Raw genomic sequence first — 21,026 nt, forward strand, 5'->3', positions numbered from 1 at the left:
CAGGAGCAAGGGTTCAAAGTTATTATCAGCAGTGATGCAAACTCCGTGTTCGGTTTCTGCCATTGCCCTCGATCCCATTTACGGGAGCAAAGGCTCTCCATCACGGTAATGTTAGGGATGGGTTCACAGTTCCCACACTGACACCACTTTCTGCTCACACTTCTCTGCTCTGTCACCAGCCTCGTCCTCCACTGTGTCTCTCACACATGCAATTCTTCCTCAGTAAATTCCGGTTCAAAACTGTAAGGTTATATTTGTTCGACAAGAACTCTAACTCAGCAAAGTCAGAGCTGTCCGTCATATCGCTCAGGCTAGCCAAGTTAGGTTAAATGATATTTGTAGGATATGTGGGAGTATCATGTGACCCCTGGATGGGTGGCCGTCGATAAACCAGTCTCTGCGTTAAAGGGTGGATTTTAAGCGCATCTTCTGGGAAACACAGGCTGGAGATTCAAGCCAAGTGATGATACTGGACGTGTTTGCCCTTCGTTTTGCCCCATATTTATGAAACGGCTACACACGGCGATTTTAAAAAGGCCTACACGTAATTTAAGCATTTCATTCAAATAATCTCAACTGAAACAAGCGTGACAGTACTCGTTTAAGGATTTGTTCATCAGTTTTTGACTTGCCCTGAGCAGGCTGACATTTCCACTGGGCCTGCTGCCCCTTGTTTCAGGAGATTATACAGACTTTAGCTGCCAAATTCATATTTCTCTACTTTATATTAATACATTTGGTCTATTCTAGCTGTTAAAAACATGCAGCATTTACAAGGCTATGGTGTATTATTTGCCGTGAACTAAATGGAGAGAAATTGGTTAATGACTCTTAAGAAACAATGCATGGCATAGTTTAACCCCTTACAGGCGGATGCAACCTGCATCTCCCTTAACGGACAGATGAGACATCAGCGTTGTATTTGATCATATGACCATTTTCCAAGACATATGACATGCATTGTAATTCCAAAACCGTTCTATGGGTTTTCTATAGGGTGTCCAATTCCATAATGGGTTAAAAAGAAACAGCCACAGTTTTCAAACCATAATTGAACTATTATACATTTTTAGACAATGTCAGCAGATATACCGGTTTGATTAACTACATTTATTGAACAACTTAGTTTGGATCTTTAACATGGAAAAAATACCTTTATTGTATTTACAAAAAGTCACGGTGGGGTTATGCTTGTTTAAATAAGCGACACAACTAAAGTTTAATCTATATATACAGATATTTAAAGTCAAAATGCCAATTTACAGCACTGGTTTCATAAAGAATCTCCGCCTTTATTAAAGAGTGGTTTCGACAATCACAGATTGTTGCAAATCTGACTACTTCTTTTCCTGGGCATTTAACAGGATGAAACAATTGTCAGAAATAATATAGTCCGCTAATATCTAGTTAGTTTGTTCTCATAAACACCATTAGCTTGTTAGCAATAAATAAAGGGATAGGCTATGAGTTCTTTGTTGTGTTGTCGGTGTGTTTTGGGTCATTGTCTAGCTGCATGATGAAGTTTCTATGTAAGTTGGCAGATAATGCTTTTGTAGACTTCTGAATTCATCCTGCTGCTACCATCATGAGTTACATCATCAATAAATATTAGTGAGCCCACTCCAGAAGCAGCCATGCAAGCCCAAGCCATGAAACTCATGCTTCAAAGATGAGCTTGTATGTTTTGGATCATGAGCAGATCCCTTTGTTCTCCACACTTGGGCCTTTCCATCACTTTGGTAGAGGTTCATCTTAGCCTCATCAGTCCATAAAACTTTGTTCCAGAACTTTTGGGGCTCATCTCTGCACTTATTTGTAAAGGGTAATCTCGATTCAGATTCTTACTTACTACTGATGAGTGGTTGCGTCTTGTGGTATAGCCTCTATATTGCTTCTCTCTAAATCTTCTTCAAATGGTAGATTGGGATACCTTCACCCCTGCCCTGTGGAGATTGTTTGTGATGTCACTGACTGATGCTTTGGAGATCTCACAATGTTTCTGTCATCAACTGTTGTTTTCCTTGGTCGACCTGTTCTCGATGTCTCTTGCTCAGTACGCCAGCAGTTTCTTTATTTTGTCATACAAGTTGTCATACAAGCTATCCCCGATGCTCGTGTAATGGCTCTGATCTTTTCCCCTCTTTTCTAAGCTTCAAAATGGCTTGTTTTTCTCCCAAAGACAGCGCTCTGGTCTTCATGTTGGTTTATCTTTTCAAACAGAAATGCATTCTTCAGACTCGACTCGGACTCATCAATAAGGACTCATGAACAATAAGTCTGCCAAATTGCATCATGCAAATGACTAAGTGAATAATGTCACAGCCAATGATTAGTTTTCAATTAAATGAAATATATTCCTTATTTAAAACACACCCAAGGTTGTTTTACGTGCCACACCATGTGCCTTTTAGTTGCAACTATAGCAACACCCTACGCTGTATTTCTCGCATTGCTTACTAAGATTAGAGTTCCGCATGTTGTTCATTTGAGTTTAAATAATTCAGGCTCATCGAGCTAAACAAAATGATTACAACTAGAAAAATGTGGAGAATTAAAATAAAAGATGCAGGGACAACCACGTCAAATTTCAACAGACATTTAAAAACTCATACGGAAAGGTAAGTCAGTTCACCAGCACCAGAGCTGGTCCCACCACTGCTTAACTGTTTTAATCAGCATAACAGAAGTGCGTATTTTCTTATTTTGTTGACTGCCAAGTTGCAGCAACATTGGCTTGCCTTTCAAATGGTTGATCTTAAAAAGCTATGCAAGCTAGAGAACCACAAGCGTAAGGTTCAGTAACGTTAAAACAAACTTGAAAAGCCACATACATTTTCATTGTCATCATTCACACAAGCAGCTGCTTTTTCAGTAAAACGGCCATGTAATGGGATTTTGATCTGGAACCTGATCAAGGGTTGCACTATTTTAAAAACCTGGGGCCTCATTTATAAAACTGTGCGTAGATTCACGTCAAAAGGTTGCGTAAGCATGAAACCCAGGACGTGCGTACGCAAAAAAATATTCTGATTTATAAAACAGTGCATACGCACGTCCCACGCCAGTTTTCCTTTATAAATCACAATCAACTCTAAATGTGGCGCAACTTTGCCAGCTTCATGTCCCGCCCACAGTTGCCTATAAATAGGCAGTGAAACACCCCTAATGAATATGCATTTCAGGAAGACGACAATGGCAAACGCTGAAAAGAAGGCCAAGAAAAGGGATTTCAGCCATTTGATTGCCTCTGAAAAGCTACAGGTGTGGGAATTATCCTGATTGATTGTAAATGACGAACAGTTCTGCACAACGAATGTGATGATGACGATGATAATAATAATAATAATAATAATAATAATAATAATAATAATAATGATAATAATACACATTATTTGTCTAGCACCATTGAAAACAGTTACAAAATTAAGAGATAAAACGAACAAAAATTTATAACAATAAACACATTATAAAACATAATATATGAATATGATAACAATATATGAAACTATGCTCGTATCTGCCCGACTGACGCATTGTAAACGGCATCAGTGCAGCGCAATTTGTCCGACTGTTCACCATATTATTTATGAGAATACATTTAATAACATGTGGTATGTTTAACAATTCGTCTACATATTTGAGGGATTATTTTACAACATCTCCGTTTATATTTATCATCCTAATCCTAATATTATATAATATAATATATATATATATATATATATATATATATAATTATATAATATATATTATATAATATATATTATATAATATCCTAATATTTTTTGGGCACTGCAGGGAGCATCAATAAAACAGCTGTTTGTTTATTCGTTGTAAGAGAGGCTTTTGTCCGTTTTTGCAAATTAACTCTTCGTATATGATACGTGAGAGGTAATATTTCATTACATTACATTACATTACATTACATTACATTGCATGGCATTTAGCAGACGCTCTTATCCAGAGCGATGTACTGCATGGCCTCAGTCAGAACTTTAACCTTGCTCCTTAGTACTCTAAATCTAAGTCCCCCGACTTCAGACTCCTCCGCTGACAAGTAGGGCTGCTCATTATCTCTGAACCGCATATTTTTCCTCTTACGGGCGTTCTTGCTACCACCTCAATGGCGTGTGCGAGGGGTTAACAATGCATTCCTTCCTAACCCATCCCCCGTCAATCTCTCATCAGGGGGGCCTAGGGCCGGGCCTCGACAGTACAACAAAGTGCAAAGAGGACCTGAAAGGACAGTATAGTTCCGAGTCCTAGTGTAAACATGCAGAAAATCTGAACCCTTTAAGAGTACAATCAACAACAATCAATTTCGATTTATTTTACACAGTGGTATCTGTTGTGTATCATTTTTGACTTCTCTCATTGCCAAATGTTGTGTTGCACTTAGGAAGGGAGAGAACCCGTATAGCGAGATTCAACAATACAACACTTTAATAAGTATAACAGGGACGAAGCACGTCCTTACAGCAGCCATACCCAGCCACAACTCCCGGCAAATCTTTATACCTTTTTACTTCCTGTTTCACATTCCGTTTTCCTGGTCTTACGTCACGAGCATTAAAGGCACAGGACACAACAGTATCAATTTCACACCATTTCCCGCGTTTCATCCCATTGCTATCGGAGTCGCAGTTTCTCATTTCTCCAGTTAATGTGCGTACGCATGGGTCAGAGTTTCCGTGGAGGACCGCACATTTTCCCGTCAAGTTCATTTTTTATAAATGCCAAAGTTTGCTTAGAAAGTGGCGTACGCATTCTTTTGTGCCTACGCAACGTTTATAAATGAGGCCCCCGGTCTTTAAGATCGATATGGAAGCAGGACAGCGAGTGATTTTTAATGTCCTGATAGGTAACGTTATGTACTAGTTGCGTGGACATTGTTTGGTATTCTAGTGTCGTACAAATATGAACTTTCAAGAGAGCTTGTTTGTAAACGCAGAACCCGAGTTTGGCATGGACTGTAGTTGCATGCGGTTTTGAAATGATTTATAATTTTACTATGCAATAGTGCAATGGCATTCCTTAGGATTCTAGGTTTTCCAGCAGCATAATGTAGATCCATCCATCCATCCATTTTCACCCGCTTATCTGGAGTCGGGTCGCGGTGGCAGTCGGCTAAGCTGGGTATTCCAGGCGTCCCACTCCGCAGCAACACATTCCAGCTCCTCCTGGGGGATCCCGAGGCGTTCCCAGGCCAGGAGAGATATATAATCTCTCCAGCGGGTTCTGGGTCTACCTTGGGGTCTCCGCCCAGTTGGACGAGCCCAGAAAACCTCCAAAGGGAGGCCCCCAGATGCCCAAACCACCTCAATTGGCTCCTTTCGATGTGAAGGAGTAGTGGCTCTACTCCGAGCTCCCTCTGGATGTCCGAGCTCCTCACCTTATCTCTAAGGCTGAGCCCAGCCACCCTACGGAAGAAGCTCATTTTGGCCGCTTGTATACACGATCTCGTTCTTTCGGTCACTACCCAAAGCTTGTGACCATATATACCGCATTACTGTTGACGCTGCACCGATCCGCCTGTCGATCTCACGCTCCCTTCTACCCTCACTCATGAACAAGACCCCGATATACTTGAACTCCTTCACTTGGGGCAATGACCGTTCCCAACCTCGGGAGCAATCCACCGTTTTCCGCCAGAGAACCATGGCCTCGGACTTGGAGGTGCTGACTTTCATCCCGGCCGCTTCACACTCGGCTGCAAACCGCTCCAGTGCGTGCGGAAGGTCACGGTCCGATGAAGCCAGCAGAACCACGTCATCCGCAAAAAGCAGAGACGCAATTCTGAGGTCACCAAACCGGACACTCTCCTCACCTTGGCTGCGCCTTGAGATCCTGTCCATGAATATCACAAACAGGACCGGTGACAAGGGGCAATCTTGGCGGAGTCCAACACCCACTGGAAACGTGCTTGACTTTGTGCCGAGGATGCGGACACAGCTCTCACTTTGGTTATACAGGGACCGGATGGCTCATAACAACGGCCCCGGTACCCTATACTCCCGCAGTACCCCCCACAGGGTTCCCCGGGGGACACGGTCGAAAGCCTTCTCCAAGTCCACAAAGCACATGTGGACTGGATGGGCTAACTCCCATGACCCCGCCAGCAACCCCGCCAAGGTAAAGAGCTGGTCCACTGTTCCACGACCAGGATGGAAGCCACATTGCTCCTCCTGAATCTGAAGTTCAACCGTCGGTCGGAGCCTCCTTTCCAGCACCCGAGAGTAAGCTTTCCTGGGGAGGCTGAGGAGTGTGATACCCCGATAATTGGAACATACCCTCCGGTCCCCCTTCTTGAAAATGGGGACCACCACCCCGGTCTGCCACTCTGCAGGTACTGTCCCCGACCTCCACGCGACACTGAAGAGGCGTGTCAGCCAAGACAGCCCAACAATGTCCAGAGCCATTCCTCCCAATCACCCCCTTCCAGGTTTCTCCGTCATTGCCCACGTGAGCGTTGAAGTCGCCCAGCAGAACTATGGAGTCTCCGGGTGGCACCCTTTCCAGGATGCTGCCCAGTGACTCCAAGAAGGCTGGATACTCTGAAGTGCCGTCGCAGAGAGGCGACCCTCTTGTTCCCCGGGTGGAACTCCGACACAGTGGCACTCAGCCGGTGGCTTGTGAGTATCCCCACACCCGCCCGGCGCCTCTCACCCTGAGCAACTCCAGGAGTTTGGTTCCGGAACCAGTGCTGTGCATGGAGGTGAGCCCAACTATATCTAGTTGGTACTGCTCCGCCTCCCGCACTAGCTCCGGTTCCTTCCCCACCAGAGAGGTGACGTTCCACGTCTCCAGAATCAGTCTGCGACGCTGAGGATCAGCACGCCCGGATCCCCGCCTTTGCCTACTGCCCGTTGGGCAAAGCACCCGATTCCGATGCCGACCCCTGCAGGTGGTGAGCCCACAGGGCGGCGAACCCACGTGACCAATTCGGACTGTGTCTGGCCGGGCCCGATGGGATAATGCCCGGCCACTATATGCTCGCCGACGAGCTCCCCTCCCGTGTCTGGCTCCAGAAGGGGGCCTCAGTTTCCCTTTTCCGGGCGAGGTATCTTGGTGCTTGTGTGGCCGTATCTTGGAGTCTTTGAATAATGTAGATGCAGTCCCAAAAATCATAGCTCCCGATTTCTTGCATATACAATATCTAGCCTCATTAGATTTTTTGGAATGATTAAAGTAAATGCTTAACAGGTACCTTTAATTTTAAAATGAAAAAGTAAGAGTATATTCATAAACCAATACTGCATTCAAATTTCAACACTTTGTAAATTAGTTTACAAATGAAGTTATAATAGTCGTAGACTAAATTTAATTTGAGATTACCCATACAGCCCTGCGATGGACTGTCCAGGGTGTATTCCTGCCTTTTGCCCAATGTGTGCTGCGATAGGCTCCAGCCCCCCTGTGATCCTGTTCAGGATAAGCAGGTTAAGATAATGGATGGATGGATGGATTATCCATACAAAACTGCATTTAGTCCAGGATTAAGATTAATCTGTGTTCATGTAACTGGCCCCTATTCTGTCCCTATTGACTATCATCTGATATTACAGCCCATGGTAATGCTTACATTATGTCACATGAGTCAGAAAAAAATAGAATGGCTATTTATTTTATCTTATTTATTGATATATCAATTACCTACCACACCAGACCTGAGGTTTTGGCAAGCCTTTCTCCAGCCATCTTGAGAAAACGTTGGCTCAGGTGTGGTAGTTAATTGATATATGAATAAATAAAATAAATAACCACTATCTTTTTGTGTGCCCCTGATACTACTGCTTATTCAATTGTCACACACTTGATGTCATATACAAAATATGTCTTCTACACTTCTGGTTTCTATATCTTCACTTAGCATAGGAATCGTGATGAATTTCTCTAGCCATACTGTTGTTTAGGCTGCACCATTCTGGAGACTGGACTCTAGCTCAGAGACTTGACTCAGACTTGCATTTGATTACTTGTGAACATCTCTGCCCCAACCTGACATGCAATGCAAACAAAGTCCGGCTCAATATTATTCCTCCCTTAATCCTTGACAGTAACCTGAACAAAGGCGGATGGTGCATGCTATGAGACCTTAATAAAAGCAACTCTCAAATGGCTCCTTGGTAGTGCTTCTTAAGTACACCCATTTTAGATAGCTGCTACATAGTACCGCTAAGGCAAAGTAGAAGGGACTAAGACCACACTGCTTGGACCAGACTAAATCGCAACCCACTGAAGACTAAATTGTTATCTGATCCAGAGAGTACCTTCACCGTGGCGCTCTCGGAGCTCTCTAGAAATAGGATGCCTTCCACAAGGGCGACCTGTAGCATACATGACTTAAGGTACATGACTGGGACTGGGAATGTTGGTGGTTCGATCCCCGGTGTAGCCACAATAAGATCTGCACAGCCTCTTAACTCTGCACTGCTCCAGGGGTGGATTGTCTCCTGCTTAGTCTAATAAACTTTAAATGGCTTTGGATAAAAGCGTCAGACAAATGACATGTAATGTAATGTAAAATAAAGTTTAACTGGACATACCTAGTTCTTGAATACCTGCTGGCCGACCAACATTCCAGTTCTTAACTAACCCTGAAGAATAGACGTGCTTTCGTTGGTATTTTGTTTTGGTGCAATATCCAAACATTTTTTGATGTTGATCTTGCTAAGCCAAGATAGATAGAACCTACAATATGCCCAGTTACAGCCAGTATGAATAGGCTCAGTATCTTCACAGGCAATATGAACTGCCCATATGTTACATGCCTGAGTTAACTGTCAAATTAACTTTGACTATTGACTGTACTGGACTCATGTGCTCTCAGGGAGTACACAGAATTAGAATCCTGAGATCAATGGGGATGTAGGGACAATAGGACTACAAGTCCCTGCATTCCACAACCTCTCAACTACAACACACATGGATTTTCTTTTAATGTTCCTACGCTGCTCAAAATAATTAAGGGAACACTTAAGGGACAAGAATTATTCAAGTTGAAAATCTTTACAACAAAACGACGTAACAACGGTCAAAGGAAACCAAAATCATCAACTCATTGAGGGCTGGATTCAAAATCATACCGAAAATCAAAGTAAAAACTGTAAATCATAGGCTGATCCAACTTCTTTTTTTTTTTTTATATCACGCCAACTCATAATGTGACTCAGTAGTGTGTATAGCCCCTGCGTGCCTGTACGCACTCCTGACAATGTCTGGGCATGCTCTTGATGGTCGGCGGATGGTGTCCTGGGGGATCTCCTCCCAGACATGGATCAGTGCATCAGTGAGCTACTGGACAGTCTGTGGTGGTACTTCCTGGCGTCGGATGCACCGATACATAACGTCCCATAGGTGCTCAATTGGATTTAGGTCAGGGGAACGTGAGGGCCAGTCAATGGCATCAATGCCTTCCTCATCCACAAAGTGCCTACACTCTGGCCACAAGAGGCTGGGCATTGTCCTGCACCAGGAGGAACCCAGGGCCCACTGCACCAGCGGAAGGTCGGACAATCAGTCTGAGGATTTCATCCCGGTACCTAACAGCAGTCAGGGTACCGTTAGCTATGACATGGAGGTCGGTGCAACCCTCCAAGGATAAGCCTCCCCAGACCATCACTGACCCACCGTCAAACTGGTCATGCTGGATGGTGTTACAGGCAGCATAACGTTTACCACAGTGTCTGCAGACTCTTTCATGCCTGTCACATGAGCTCAGTATGAACATGCTCTCATCTGTGAAGAGAATAGGGAGCCAATGGCGGACCTGCCAATTCTGGTGGTCTCTCACAAATGCTAATCAAGTTGCATGATACTGGGCTGTGAGCACAGGACCCACTAGAGGACATCGGGCCCTCATGCCACCCTCATGGAGTCTATTTCTGACAGTTTCTAGTCAGAAACATGCACACGAGTAGCCTGCTGGAGGCCATACCAGTCCTGCTGCTGTGTTTATGCCCTTCTACGGCCCTGTCCAGCTTGTGTAATGGGCGGTCTCCTGATAATACCTACATGCTCTTGACACTGTGCTACACTGTGCTTGGGCTGCAGGTACTGCCTGGATGTGCCATCCTGGAAGAGCTGGACTACTTGCGGAACCTGATTTGGCTGCAGGTACTGCCTCATGCTACCAGTACTGACAAGGACACTGCAAGAACACAAACCTAGAGAAGAATCAGTCAGGAAGGATACCACCACCTTACTCAGTACAATAAACAAACGTTCTCCAAACATCATCATACAGTGGTTGCGTTTCCTTTTTTTATTCCTTTTGGGCAGCTGAATATAATTACCAACCAATTAATCAATTAACTTGCTGCATCTGAAAGAGCCAGCCACATGCATGCAGGGCATTGTGCATTGCAATGCATTGTGGCCGGTAACAGGCGGAGCAAAATGACACGCAATCCAAAGTGGTTTCGGGATTGTTTTTCGCACAACCACCACCAAGTGGCAGATGTGAGCACTCTACACCACAGCTGCCATGAGCCCACCCTTGCTGGCGTGATGGACTTAATTTTCCCCACATTAACATATAATGGATGTGCAAATTCCTCTCTGAAAGGGCTCCAGCTAATTCAAAATGCAGCAGCTCGTATTCTTACATGGGCTTGCCCCTCTGTATTTAAACAATTTACTTCATCCTTATGCTTCCTCATGAATACTCAATTTTTTTGCCTTTTCCTATCGTGCTCCTTTCCTGTGGAACAAATTGCCTGCTCATGTTCAGGGTACAGACACCATCACCTTATTTAAAGCTAGGGTAAAAACGTATCTCTTTAGTCTGTCCTATAGTTGAGGGGCAGAAGTGGCTGGCTGGCACAAGCTATAGAGGCTCTGGTGGACGTGGCGGTCAGTGCTGTGAATGGATCATTGTTGGTAGTGCTGTGTTAAGCATAACCAGTCATGGTCTGGTGGTGACCGTCTCAAGCCTGCCCTCATGGCTGTGTTGGCCACTGCCTCGGTTTCCCTTAGCTACGCTGCCATAGCCTTATTCTGCCGGGGTTCTATTTATCGGACGCAGGTACCTCTCCCTCCTGCTGTTATTGAACAATTACTATCTGGACCCCCTAACAATGTTACTTTCCTCTTCTCCCCGCTCTGGGCACCTGCCCGGAGCGCAAGCCCAACTTTTCCTGAGCACCCCCTCCAGGCCCGGAGCTCCAGCCCAAGACCAGCCGTACAACTCCCTCCTGCCACTGCTGATTCAGCTGTAGCACCAAGGCTGTCCCCTTGCCTGACAGTGGCACCTATTGGTGCTCCTGCCATCCCTCAACCTCATCTGTGTTTCAATTGGACATTTATGTACTTTTATTTAATCTGGTTACTCTGATGGGTTCCCCTACTGAGTCAGGTTAAAACTACACAATAGAGTTGTAGGTCGAAAGTGAAGTTGCCCTTTGACCGTTTGGATATAACATGTCGTCACTTCATAATGTTGTCCTATTAGTATGAAACATTTGTGCCAATTTTGAAGAAATTCCCTCAAGGCGTTCACAATGGGACGGACAGATGGATGACAGCCGGAAAACATAAAAAACATGCATAAAAGCAAATAGTGTAGCAAGTGTATAACCACTTCAACTGTCCGTATTCTGCACTGACCCAATGACAGAACTATGCCAGTAACATTACGAGTTAACTGTGCTCGTGTCCAGCTCTTCAGATTATAATATAGGTCTAGCTAAACTGAAAGCTGAGATCTGAGATCTGCAAAAATCATGTAACTATGGTCAGCTATGTTTCCGAATGTTTTCATACAATTTCTGGGACTTTTAACGTTTTCTCAAATAACTTTTGTGCAGTGAAGAGAACTTCAAAAAATAATTTGCCCGGACCAACTTACTAATAACATTGGAGAGTATTTTGACATCCATTCACATGCAGAACAGTTACTATATGACAGGTCTGCAAACTGTGTACATAGTGCTCACATTTGTCAGGTGGTGGTTGTGTGAACAAAAAGTAGGTTTTGGGAATAAAAAAATAAATAAAAAAATAAAATAAATAAACGATATGCAAATTTGCCGCTGCCTGGCAGATCTCCCGAGGCTGGAGCGCCAAATAAAACATGAAACCACTTTCGAAAGACTGTCCTGCCAGACAATGGCTCCAAACATACATCAAAGTCCATGTTCTCTAATGGCCATCTCAGTCCCCAGGCTTCAATCCCATTAAAAACTGGTCTGAACTGAAGAGGGGGGTCCATAAGCGCAACGCAACCCAACCCAACGATATCAATGATTCTCAAAAAATGTCCATGGAGGAATGGTTGAAATCCGTCCAATAGTCTCTAACCTGATAAAAAATTATAGGATAAGACTCATGGCTAGGCCCAGATGAAATCTACAGACTATTTGGGGGGTTTTCCAGAAAATTTTCGGAAAATCTGCGGTACAAATTTTCACTCCAGAACTGAACTACAGTCATTCACAACATTAATCAACGTGATCTGAGCAAATTTGGCCACGGACAATGTTTTCATTCAAGCTGAGAGGACCACAGTGTTACAGGAAGTAAATAAATAAATGTGCCCATTGTTCAAGGGCTGGTAGTTTAACACTAGAAAGGCCATCGGGCGTTTTTGACTTTACAGACATGCTGAAATCAAAATTCACTTTTTCCTCAATTTAGTCAATTCTTCATGACCATACGAACATGTCTTGAAGTATATATTCCAAAAACATTACAACATTTTAATACTTACCACACCAACGTTTTTTTCCACCAACTTACTGGAAAACAAGATTTTACAAGACTTAACGTCATTGTGTACCAGCGGGCGTGTATTTAGATGAAATTAATGTACATTTTCTGTTTCCGTCCAATCAATGTCCTTTCATGCAGCGGCACGTATTCTTCCCCCCAGAGCCAAAGGCTACAGCTCTATTTCCCTCTCCTCATTTAATGACATTCAGATCGACTGCCCACCCTCCAAAAATTCCCCCCGAAAGCCATTTCACTTCTGTATACATCACATCGCAAGTGCTGCTCAAACTTCTGTTCAGTGTGTCTTTAATATTAAAATGACTCCAATACAGTAAATGCAATATATCTTTCCATGACTTTTCCTAAAAGGTAGTAAAGAGGTAAGAAAAGGTAGTAAAAAAGCACCGGCCTTTCTACTACTACATGTTTGTGTTTCTGTTTGGAAGAAGAAACTTACTTCATGATTTAGCCCAAAAGATAAAATTAACATAATAAGCACAATTATTCAGTCAGTCGATGGACTCAAAATTCCCATTTTTGACAGTGTGATCTTGCCTATTGAACAATATGGGTGTGAAGCATGGAGTCCATTCATTACATTACATTACATTATTGGCATTTGGCAGACGCTCTTCTGCAGAGCGACATACAGTTGATTAGACTAAGCAGGAGACAATCCTCCCCTGGAGAAATGCAGGGTAAAGAGGCTGTGCGCATCTTATTGTGGCTACACTGGGATTCGAACCCCAAACCTTGCCTGTCCCAGTCATTTACCAATAGAGACCCTATTTGCTTAATTCTGTAGAAATAGGCTATATTGAAAATCCCCAACAAATTCAATGAGGGCAGGATTAGGCTCCTCTGTCAGCTGGTCCTGAAATTACCCAACCTTCAGGTTGAGACAGAGATGCACTCTTTCCTTCAATATGAAAAATAAAAAAACCATACAAAATTATTTTGAGAAATTTGAGACTACATACCCTAATCCACTGGTTCCCACTCACGATCCTTAGTATGACAGCTTTCATTCCAAGCACAGAATTTTTATTATTTATTTTATTAATCATTTTTAAAATATTTTTTTCTTAATTTGAAGCTTTATGTCTAGAGGGTTTATTAACCCTCTTAAGCCACATCACGTAAGAAATATCCGAGCACTCCATGAAGGATAACAATTTGATGTCCATGTTCTGCTCATTATGCTATATTGCAAACAATTACTTAGAGGTAACAACATTATTTAATTGATCAAATTAAAGACTAGGGTGAATGGGCTACTAACTGGTGAAAGTGTGGACACACAGCCATTAACTAATAATTTGGGAGTGCCAAATCTGCATTGCTTTAATGGGTTTAAGGAAAAATATGATCAGAATGAAACAAGTGTTGAAGAACTTAATTAGGAGCACAATATGCACAGCATAGGATTCGTATTCTTCATGCCATGCATAGCTATTTCTGACATACAGTGGATAGAAAATGAATACACCCCCTGAACATTTTTTCAGATTTACTTGACATATAGCCTGTCATTAAAGTGCAATTAATCTATGTGTTTTTTCTACAAATATACATACAGTACTTAACCTTTTCAAAGTGATAAACCAATTAAAAAAATGTTTTAACATTCATTTAAAATGAACAATTGCAATAAATTGATAAGTATCCACCCCCTTTACTGAATCATCCCATAAGCTATCTCAGTAAATGGCAAATTGCCTTCAAGACCAAACAATAGCTAATTGCCCCACACCTGTGTGAAATCACAGCAATTAACCTGATAACATGAATAAAAACAGCTGTTTACCATGGTCCCTTAGTATGGAAGAGCAGTCTCACTGAAAGGCAGAAGCATGGCCTCCAAAGATCTCGCAAAAGAAGTCTGTGTCAAAGTTTTGGAAAGGTACACATCAGGTGAGGGATATAAGAAGATTTCTAAGGCTTTGAAGATACCTTGGAGCACTGTTAAGACCATAATTAAGAAATGGAAAGTGCATGGCACCACTGACAGTCTGCCAAAATCAGGGGGTCCGTCTAAACTGGATGACCGGGAAATAAGACAATTGGTCAGAGTGGCTACCAAGAATCCAATGGCAACATTGAAAGAGCTCCAGGATTTTATGGCCAACAGAGGGAAATTTGTGCATCATACAACTATATCAAAGTTATTGCACACATCTGGCCTGTATGGAAGGGTGGCAAGAAAAAAGCCATTTCTCAAAAAGGTCCACCAGGAGGCCCGCTTGAAATTTGCAAAAGAACACCTTGGGGAACCTGCAACAAACTGGCAGAACTTTTGTGGTCTGATGAAACCAAAATAGAACTTTTTGGCATGAATGCCAAACGCTATGTTTGGCAAAAACCCAACACCACTCATCACCAAAAAAACACCATCCCGACTGTGAAGCACGGGGGTGGCAGCATAATGTTATGGGGATGTTTCTCATCTAAAGGGACTGGGAAACTTGTCAACATTGAAGGGAGGATGGATGGGGCCAAATACAGAGATATTCTGGAGAAGAACCTGAAGAAGTTTGCAAGGAGACTGAGAATGGGTCCAAAAATCATATTCCAGCACGACAATGACCAAAGGCCAAAGCTATCACTGAGTGGCTTGTAAAGAACAAGGTGGATGTGCTGGAATGGCCAAGCCAAACCCCTGACCTAAATCCAATTGAAAACTTGTGGAATGACTTGAAGGTTGCTGTCCATCAGTGCAAACCAACAAACCTCTCCCAGCTTGAACAGTGCTGCAAAGAGGAGTGGGGGAAGATCTCAAAGTCCAGGTGCGCCAACCTTGTGCAGAGCTACCCAAAAAGACGGGTAGCTGTAATTGCTGCCAAAGGCGCTTCCACCAAGTATTGACTCAGGGGGGTGTATACTTTAAAAATGAGGAAATTTCAGTTTTGTCCATTAAATGCACTCTTTCTTTCAAATTAAAATAATTTCACTGCATTCATATGGCATGTTGTGTTCTTTGGGTCAGGGAAAAACAAGTCCCATTTTAATCCATTAAATTTACATTCCGTTACACAACAAGACATAAAAAAATGTTCAGGGGGTGTATTCATTTTCTATCCACTGTATGTCATAAGCGGGTAAATAATTCCTCTAGACATGAAAAGCAAATAAAGTAACACTTACAGCCTTTTAAAATTCAGGGATTGCAACTTTGGTTGGAACAAAAACTAGCATAAACAGGACCAAGGTTGGGCACCACTGCCCTAAATCTACCCCAAACACAAACTATAAGGTTCTAAGTTTTTTTCCTTTTGATAATTTTGTTTTATTAATCTTCTTTTCTGAATTATTGTTATTCTTAATGTAGCATATACACTCACTGAGCACTTTATTTGGAATATTTTTACTTTATTACACCAACTTATTATGTGATTATCTAATCAGCCAATTGTGTGGCAGCAGTGCAATGCATAAAATCATGTAGATACAGGTCAGGAGCTTCAGTTAATGTTCACATCAGCCATCAGAATGGGGAAAAAATTTGATTAAAAGTGACTTTAACCATGGAATGATTGTTGGTGGCAGACAGGGTGGCTTGAGTATTTCAGAAATTCTCCTTGGATTTTCACGCACACTACTCTCTAGAGTTTGCAAAGAATGGTTCAAAAAACAAAACGAAAAAAAATCCAGAGAGCAGCAGTTCTGCAGACAGAAACGCCTTGTTAATGAGAGACGTCAGAGGAGAATGGCCAGACTGGTCAAACCACATATTACAATAGTGGTATGCAGAAGAGAATCTCTGAATATGTGATCCACTATCGAAGTGGATAGGCTACAGCAGTAGAAGTCTAAAAAAGATACCTAATAAAGTGCTCAGTGAGTGTATGTAGTAATATAAACCAACTGTTAATTTTACTCAAGTTCAATTATACGTTTATTGTTACAACTAATTCACATGATGCAGCAGCACATATACAGTGCATCCGGAAAGTATTCACAGCGCTTCACTTTCCCCACATTTTGTTATGTTACAGCCTTATTCCAAAATGGAATAAATTCATTTTTTTCCTCAAAATTCTCCACACAACATCCCATAATGACATCACATGTACATAAGTATTCACAGCCTTTGCTTAATACTTTGTTGATGCACCTTTGGCAGCAATTATAGCCTCAAGTCTTTTTGAATATGATGCCACAAGCTTGGCACACCTATCTTTGGGCAGTTTCGCCCATTCCTCTTTGCAGCACCTCTCAAGCTCCATCAGGTTGGATGGGGAGCATCAGTGCACAGCCATTTTCAGATCTCTCCAGAGATGTTCAATCGGATTCAAGTCTGGGCTCTGGCTGGGCCACTCAAGGACATTCACAGAGTTGTCCTGAAGCCACTCCTTTGATATCTTGGCTGTGTGCTAAGGGTCGTAGTCCTGCTGAAAGATGAACTGTTGCCCCAGTCTCAGGTCAAGAGTGCTCTGGAGCAGGTTTTCATCCAGGATGTCTCTGTACATTGCTGCATTCATCTTTCCCTTAATCCTGACTAGTCTCCCAGTTCTTGCCGCTGAAAAACATCCCCACAGCATGATGCTGCCACCACCATGCTTCACTGTAGGGATGGTATTGGCCAGGCGATGAGCGGTGCCTGGTGTCCTCCAAACATGACGCCTGGCATTCACGCCAAAGAGTTCAATCTTTGTCTCATCAGACCAGAGAATTTTGTTGAGTCCTTCAGGTGCCTTTTGGCAAACTCCAGGCGGGCTGCCATGTGCCTTTTACTAAGGAGTGGCTTCTGTCTGGCCACTCTACTGTACAGGCCTGATTGGTGGATTGCTGCAGAGATGGTTGTCCTTCTGGAAGGTTCTCCTCTCTCCACAGAGGAATGCTGGAGCTCTGCCAGAGTGACCATCGGGTTCTTGGTCACCTCCCTGACTAAGGTCCTTCTCCCCCGATTGCTCAGTTTAGACGGGCGGCAAGCCAGCTCTAGGAAGAGTCCTGGTGGTTCTGAACTTCTTCCATTTACGGATGATGGAGGCCACTGTGCTCATTGGGACCTTCAAAGCAGCAGAGATTTTTCTGGAGCCTTCCCCAGATTTGTGCTACAGACAATTCCTTTGACTTCATGCTTGGTTTGTGCTCCGACATGCACTGTCAACTGTGGGACCTTATATAGACAGGTGTGTGCCTTTCCAAATCATGTCCAATCAACTGAATTTACCACAGGTGAACTTCAACTAAGTTGTAGAAACATCTCATGGTTGATCAGTGGAAACAGGATGCACCTGAGCTCAATTTTGAGCTTCATGGCAAAGGCAGTGAATACTTATGCACATGTGATTTCTTAGTTTTTTATTTTTAATAAATTTGCAAAAAAGTTTTTTTTCATTTTGAGGAAAAAAATGAATTTATTCCATTTTGGAATAAGGCTGTAACAAAAAAAGCACACTACTTTACCTGTTGAAAAATGAAACTTATGTTGAAACACTGCTGCGTTTCACTTCCGCCCCCATGTTAATGACGCGGTTCTCACCAGCCGTGAGCGCATCAATACCGATCCAAATGCTTGTACTAGCCTGTCATCTCCACATTAATCTGTGTGCGCAATAAGCGCCTGAGTGCTTGTGCATCTGGTCTGGTTTTGGGAATATTGGCTGTCCTCAAGTCTTGAGCATTTTGGGAGGAAACAAGCTGGGGTTTGGTATTTTCTTTCATCCATTTCTATTATGACTGTTACGTGTCTGTAACCTTCATTGTTTTAAGGTAGATATACCATGTCTATACCATTAGAAGTGCATATTTGCATCGATTTTCACTTGGTTGTGCATTTTGATAAAGGTTGATCACTGAATTTGGCGATTTCATTGATAATTCATATCTTTGATTATTACCAAATTAAATCAAATAAACATTTTACATGTTGGTTAAGTGAGGTGTTTTAACTGTTGCCACACTTGTATTCAGAGTGCTGGACATTTAATCAAGGGTGTTAACAGTTAAAACTGCTGGTTTTAATGCTGTTTGAAACACATTTTAATGAATCCTTGCTTCCCCAACAGCAGCAAACATTCTTGTATTTTCTGATGTTAACATTATGAAACTGGCTACACGGCACTCTCATAAAGAGCTTTATTGATGTGGTTCCACACACCTTTGTTCCATTGTTATACATGGCCAGCATGCAGAGCAGATGCAGGTTGTGACCACACTTGGTGAACTTGCCGACTGTGTTGGGTGGCATAGCCTGGCAGTCCAATGCTCCCTCATAGCCAGAAGGACAACTCAGCCGTTCCATGCAAATGATGCAGTCCTGAGAAGACAAGGTGGGGGGGGGGGTGAACAAATCGGTTGCCTGGCCACCTGGGACAACCAAAATGTGACAAAGGGTTGCGAAGCAGGCAACCAGAAATTATTACTTATTTTCCGCTTACATTTATTCTGTTGGTTCCGGATGTTGGTTGCCCAGCAGAGAACCAAATTAATTTAGGATTTGCTCACCACTGGTGTGGCAGGTGAAGACCAAATTGTGCACTGTTACTCAAGCAACCAAAAGCCTCTTTTGGCAATTGTTTAACTGCTGTTAACTGAAAATTTAATCTCTCCAATATAAGATTCAGAGGAAGTCAAAGGCCTCTGCGGGACAGTTTTGGAATCTAACTCGCCAAAGAACTTGCCAAAGAAAAGTACAAAAGCACATTCTGTTTTTGTGAATGAGATTTTGCCTTTTGTGGCAAGTCTAATAATTGCCACTGGGGCATTCTTTGAGAAATCAATCACTTTCTGACCTCACCCTTTTAGATTTCAATGAATTGTTTAATACATGTGTCACACACCAGGCTAGGCTACAGCCCTAGAAGTCAAAAAAATAAGTGTAATAAATACCTAATAAAGTGCTTGGTGAGTGTATTATATAATTGTTAGAGGCAAACTATGTTTGATGCAACATATTTTACACTGAGATTTTTGCAGATTAGGAACAATGTTCTTCAAAATGTTGCCATAGCCTACTCTGCTGTCTTCATCTCGGTGGTGTACGAGAGGGATGGAAAACAATTATCTTATTGAATGCGAAGGCCGAAGCATATGATGAATCATTCTCATACTCATCAAACTATTGCCCTTCGAATGGGGGCATTGTCATCCTGGAAGAGACCACTCCCACCAGGATAGAATGTTTTCATCATCGGAAAAGGTTATCTCTCAGAAAAAAACAAATCTCGTACTCGGGCCATTTCACAGGGGAGGAGAAAAACTTCACAAAATTACTATCTGGTCAAAATTTACTTTCAATTTGTTTCACATTCCTGAATATAGAAATCTACAATTCTCCTGTAATTCAAAATCCTAATTGTGTATTTTTGTGAAATTTTGTTCATTTCTGGGACTACATGGTAATTCATTTTAAGCAAACAGGTTGCATATACATGCTACAATTACTATAAATGCAGTAGAAACGGTAACAATCCCATTTGAATGAGAGGTTGCAAGTTGCCTTGTTCAATGAGGGTGATCCTGCTAATAGATTCACTACAAAAGAGGCTGACAGTGGGCAATGCGACTGTGCCTTTTACTTTAGAAAGCGAGAACAGTAGTATGAGATTAAATGGTTGTCCTCCATCTTTAAAATGACACTTCACAGAAGGATAGAGTGGAACACTGTGGAATCATACAGTTGGTATGATTGTGAGACTTTGTTTTGTGTCGGAGTGATTCCTGTAACTAGGATATGCTGCCTTTAGTGACGACTGTAGTGTGCACTTTGGTATAATGACACATTGGATTTACACATGGTGGTCAACTCATTGATTATTTCTCAATCATTGCATTGTTGTTTCCATCATTATGATGTGAAGCTAGACAAAGGGCATTGTGTCAATAATCAGTAATTGTCAGTGGAGTCTTAATGCCGAAACCAGAACAGTCACGCAGCTATTGTTTGTAGTCGCCAAGTCAACCAGACTATTCCCAATCATTGTTTGATTTTTATGAAGCACAGTAGCTACAGTCGTGTTCAAATAAATAGCAGTGCGTTAAAAAAGTGAAAAGGGCAAATATTTTAATAGCTTTTAGTTCAATCTTTCAAATGGAGTGGAAACATTACACATTCAATTCCAAATCAAAACATGAGCAAGTTTTATCAAGCCTCCATTATTCTTTTACAGGAAGCAAAGAAAAGGAAACTGTAAAATGTTTTTTAAAAATGGCAGTTTTCTCTTCAAACTGTATAAACTGAAGAAATTTTTCAAGATATAACTTCTTTAAATTACTGAACTAATATTTTGTTGCATAACCATTGTTTTTGATAACTGCTGCACATCTGCGTTGCATTGAGTCAACCAACTTCTGGCACCTAGAAACTGGTA

At 42.3% G+C, this 21,026-nt stretch overlaps 1 protein-coding gene across 2 annotated transcripts in view; it reads right to left on the reverse strand.

Annotated features, from left to right (window-relative positions):
• The window catches only part of dtx2 (deltex 2, E3 ubiquitin ligase), an 89,419-nt gene that overhangs the window by 13,234 nt on the left and 55,159 nt on the right, over positions 1–21,026 (reverse strand). For both annotated transcript variants that reach the window (XM_061247767.1, XM_061247766.1), the window contains one exon: positions 18,815–18,973. In XM_061247767.1, the coding sequence (XP_061103751.1) occupies positions 18,815–18,973 (159 nt within the window). The remainder of the gene's footprint in view (positions 1–18,814; positions 18,974–21,026) is intronic.

The sequence above is a fragment of the Conger conger genome, chromosome 7 (genome assembly GCF_963514075.1).
Source record: "Conger conger chromosome 7, fConCon1.1, whole genome shotgun sequence".
NCBI lineage: Eukaryota > Metazoa > Chordata > Actinopteri > Anguilliformes > Congridae > Conger > Conger conger.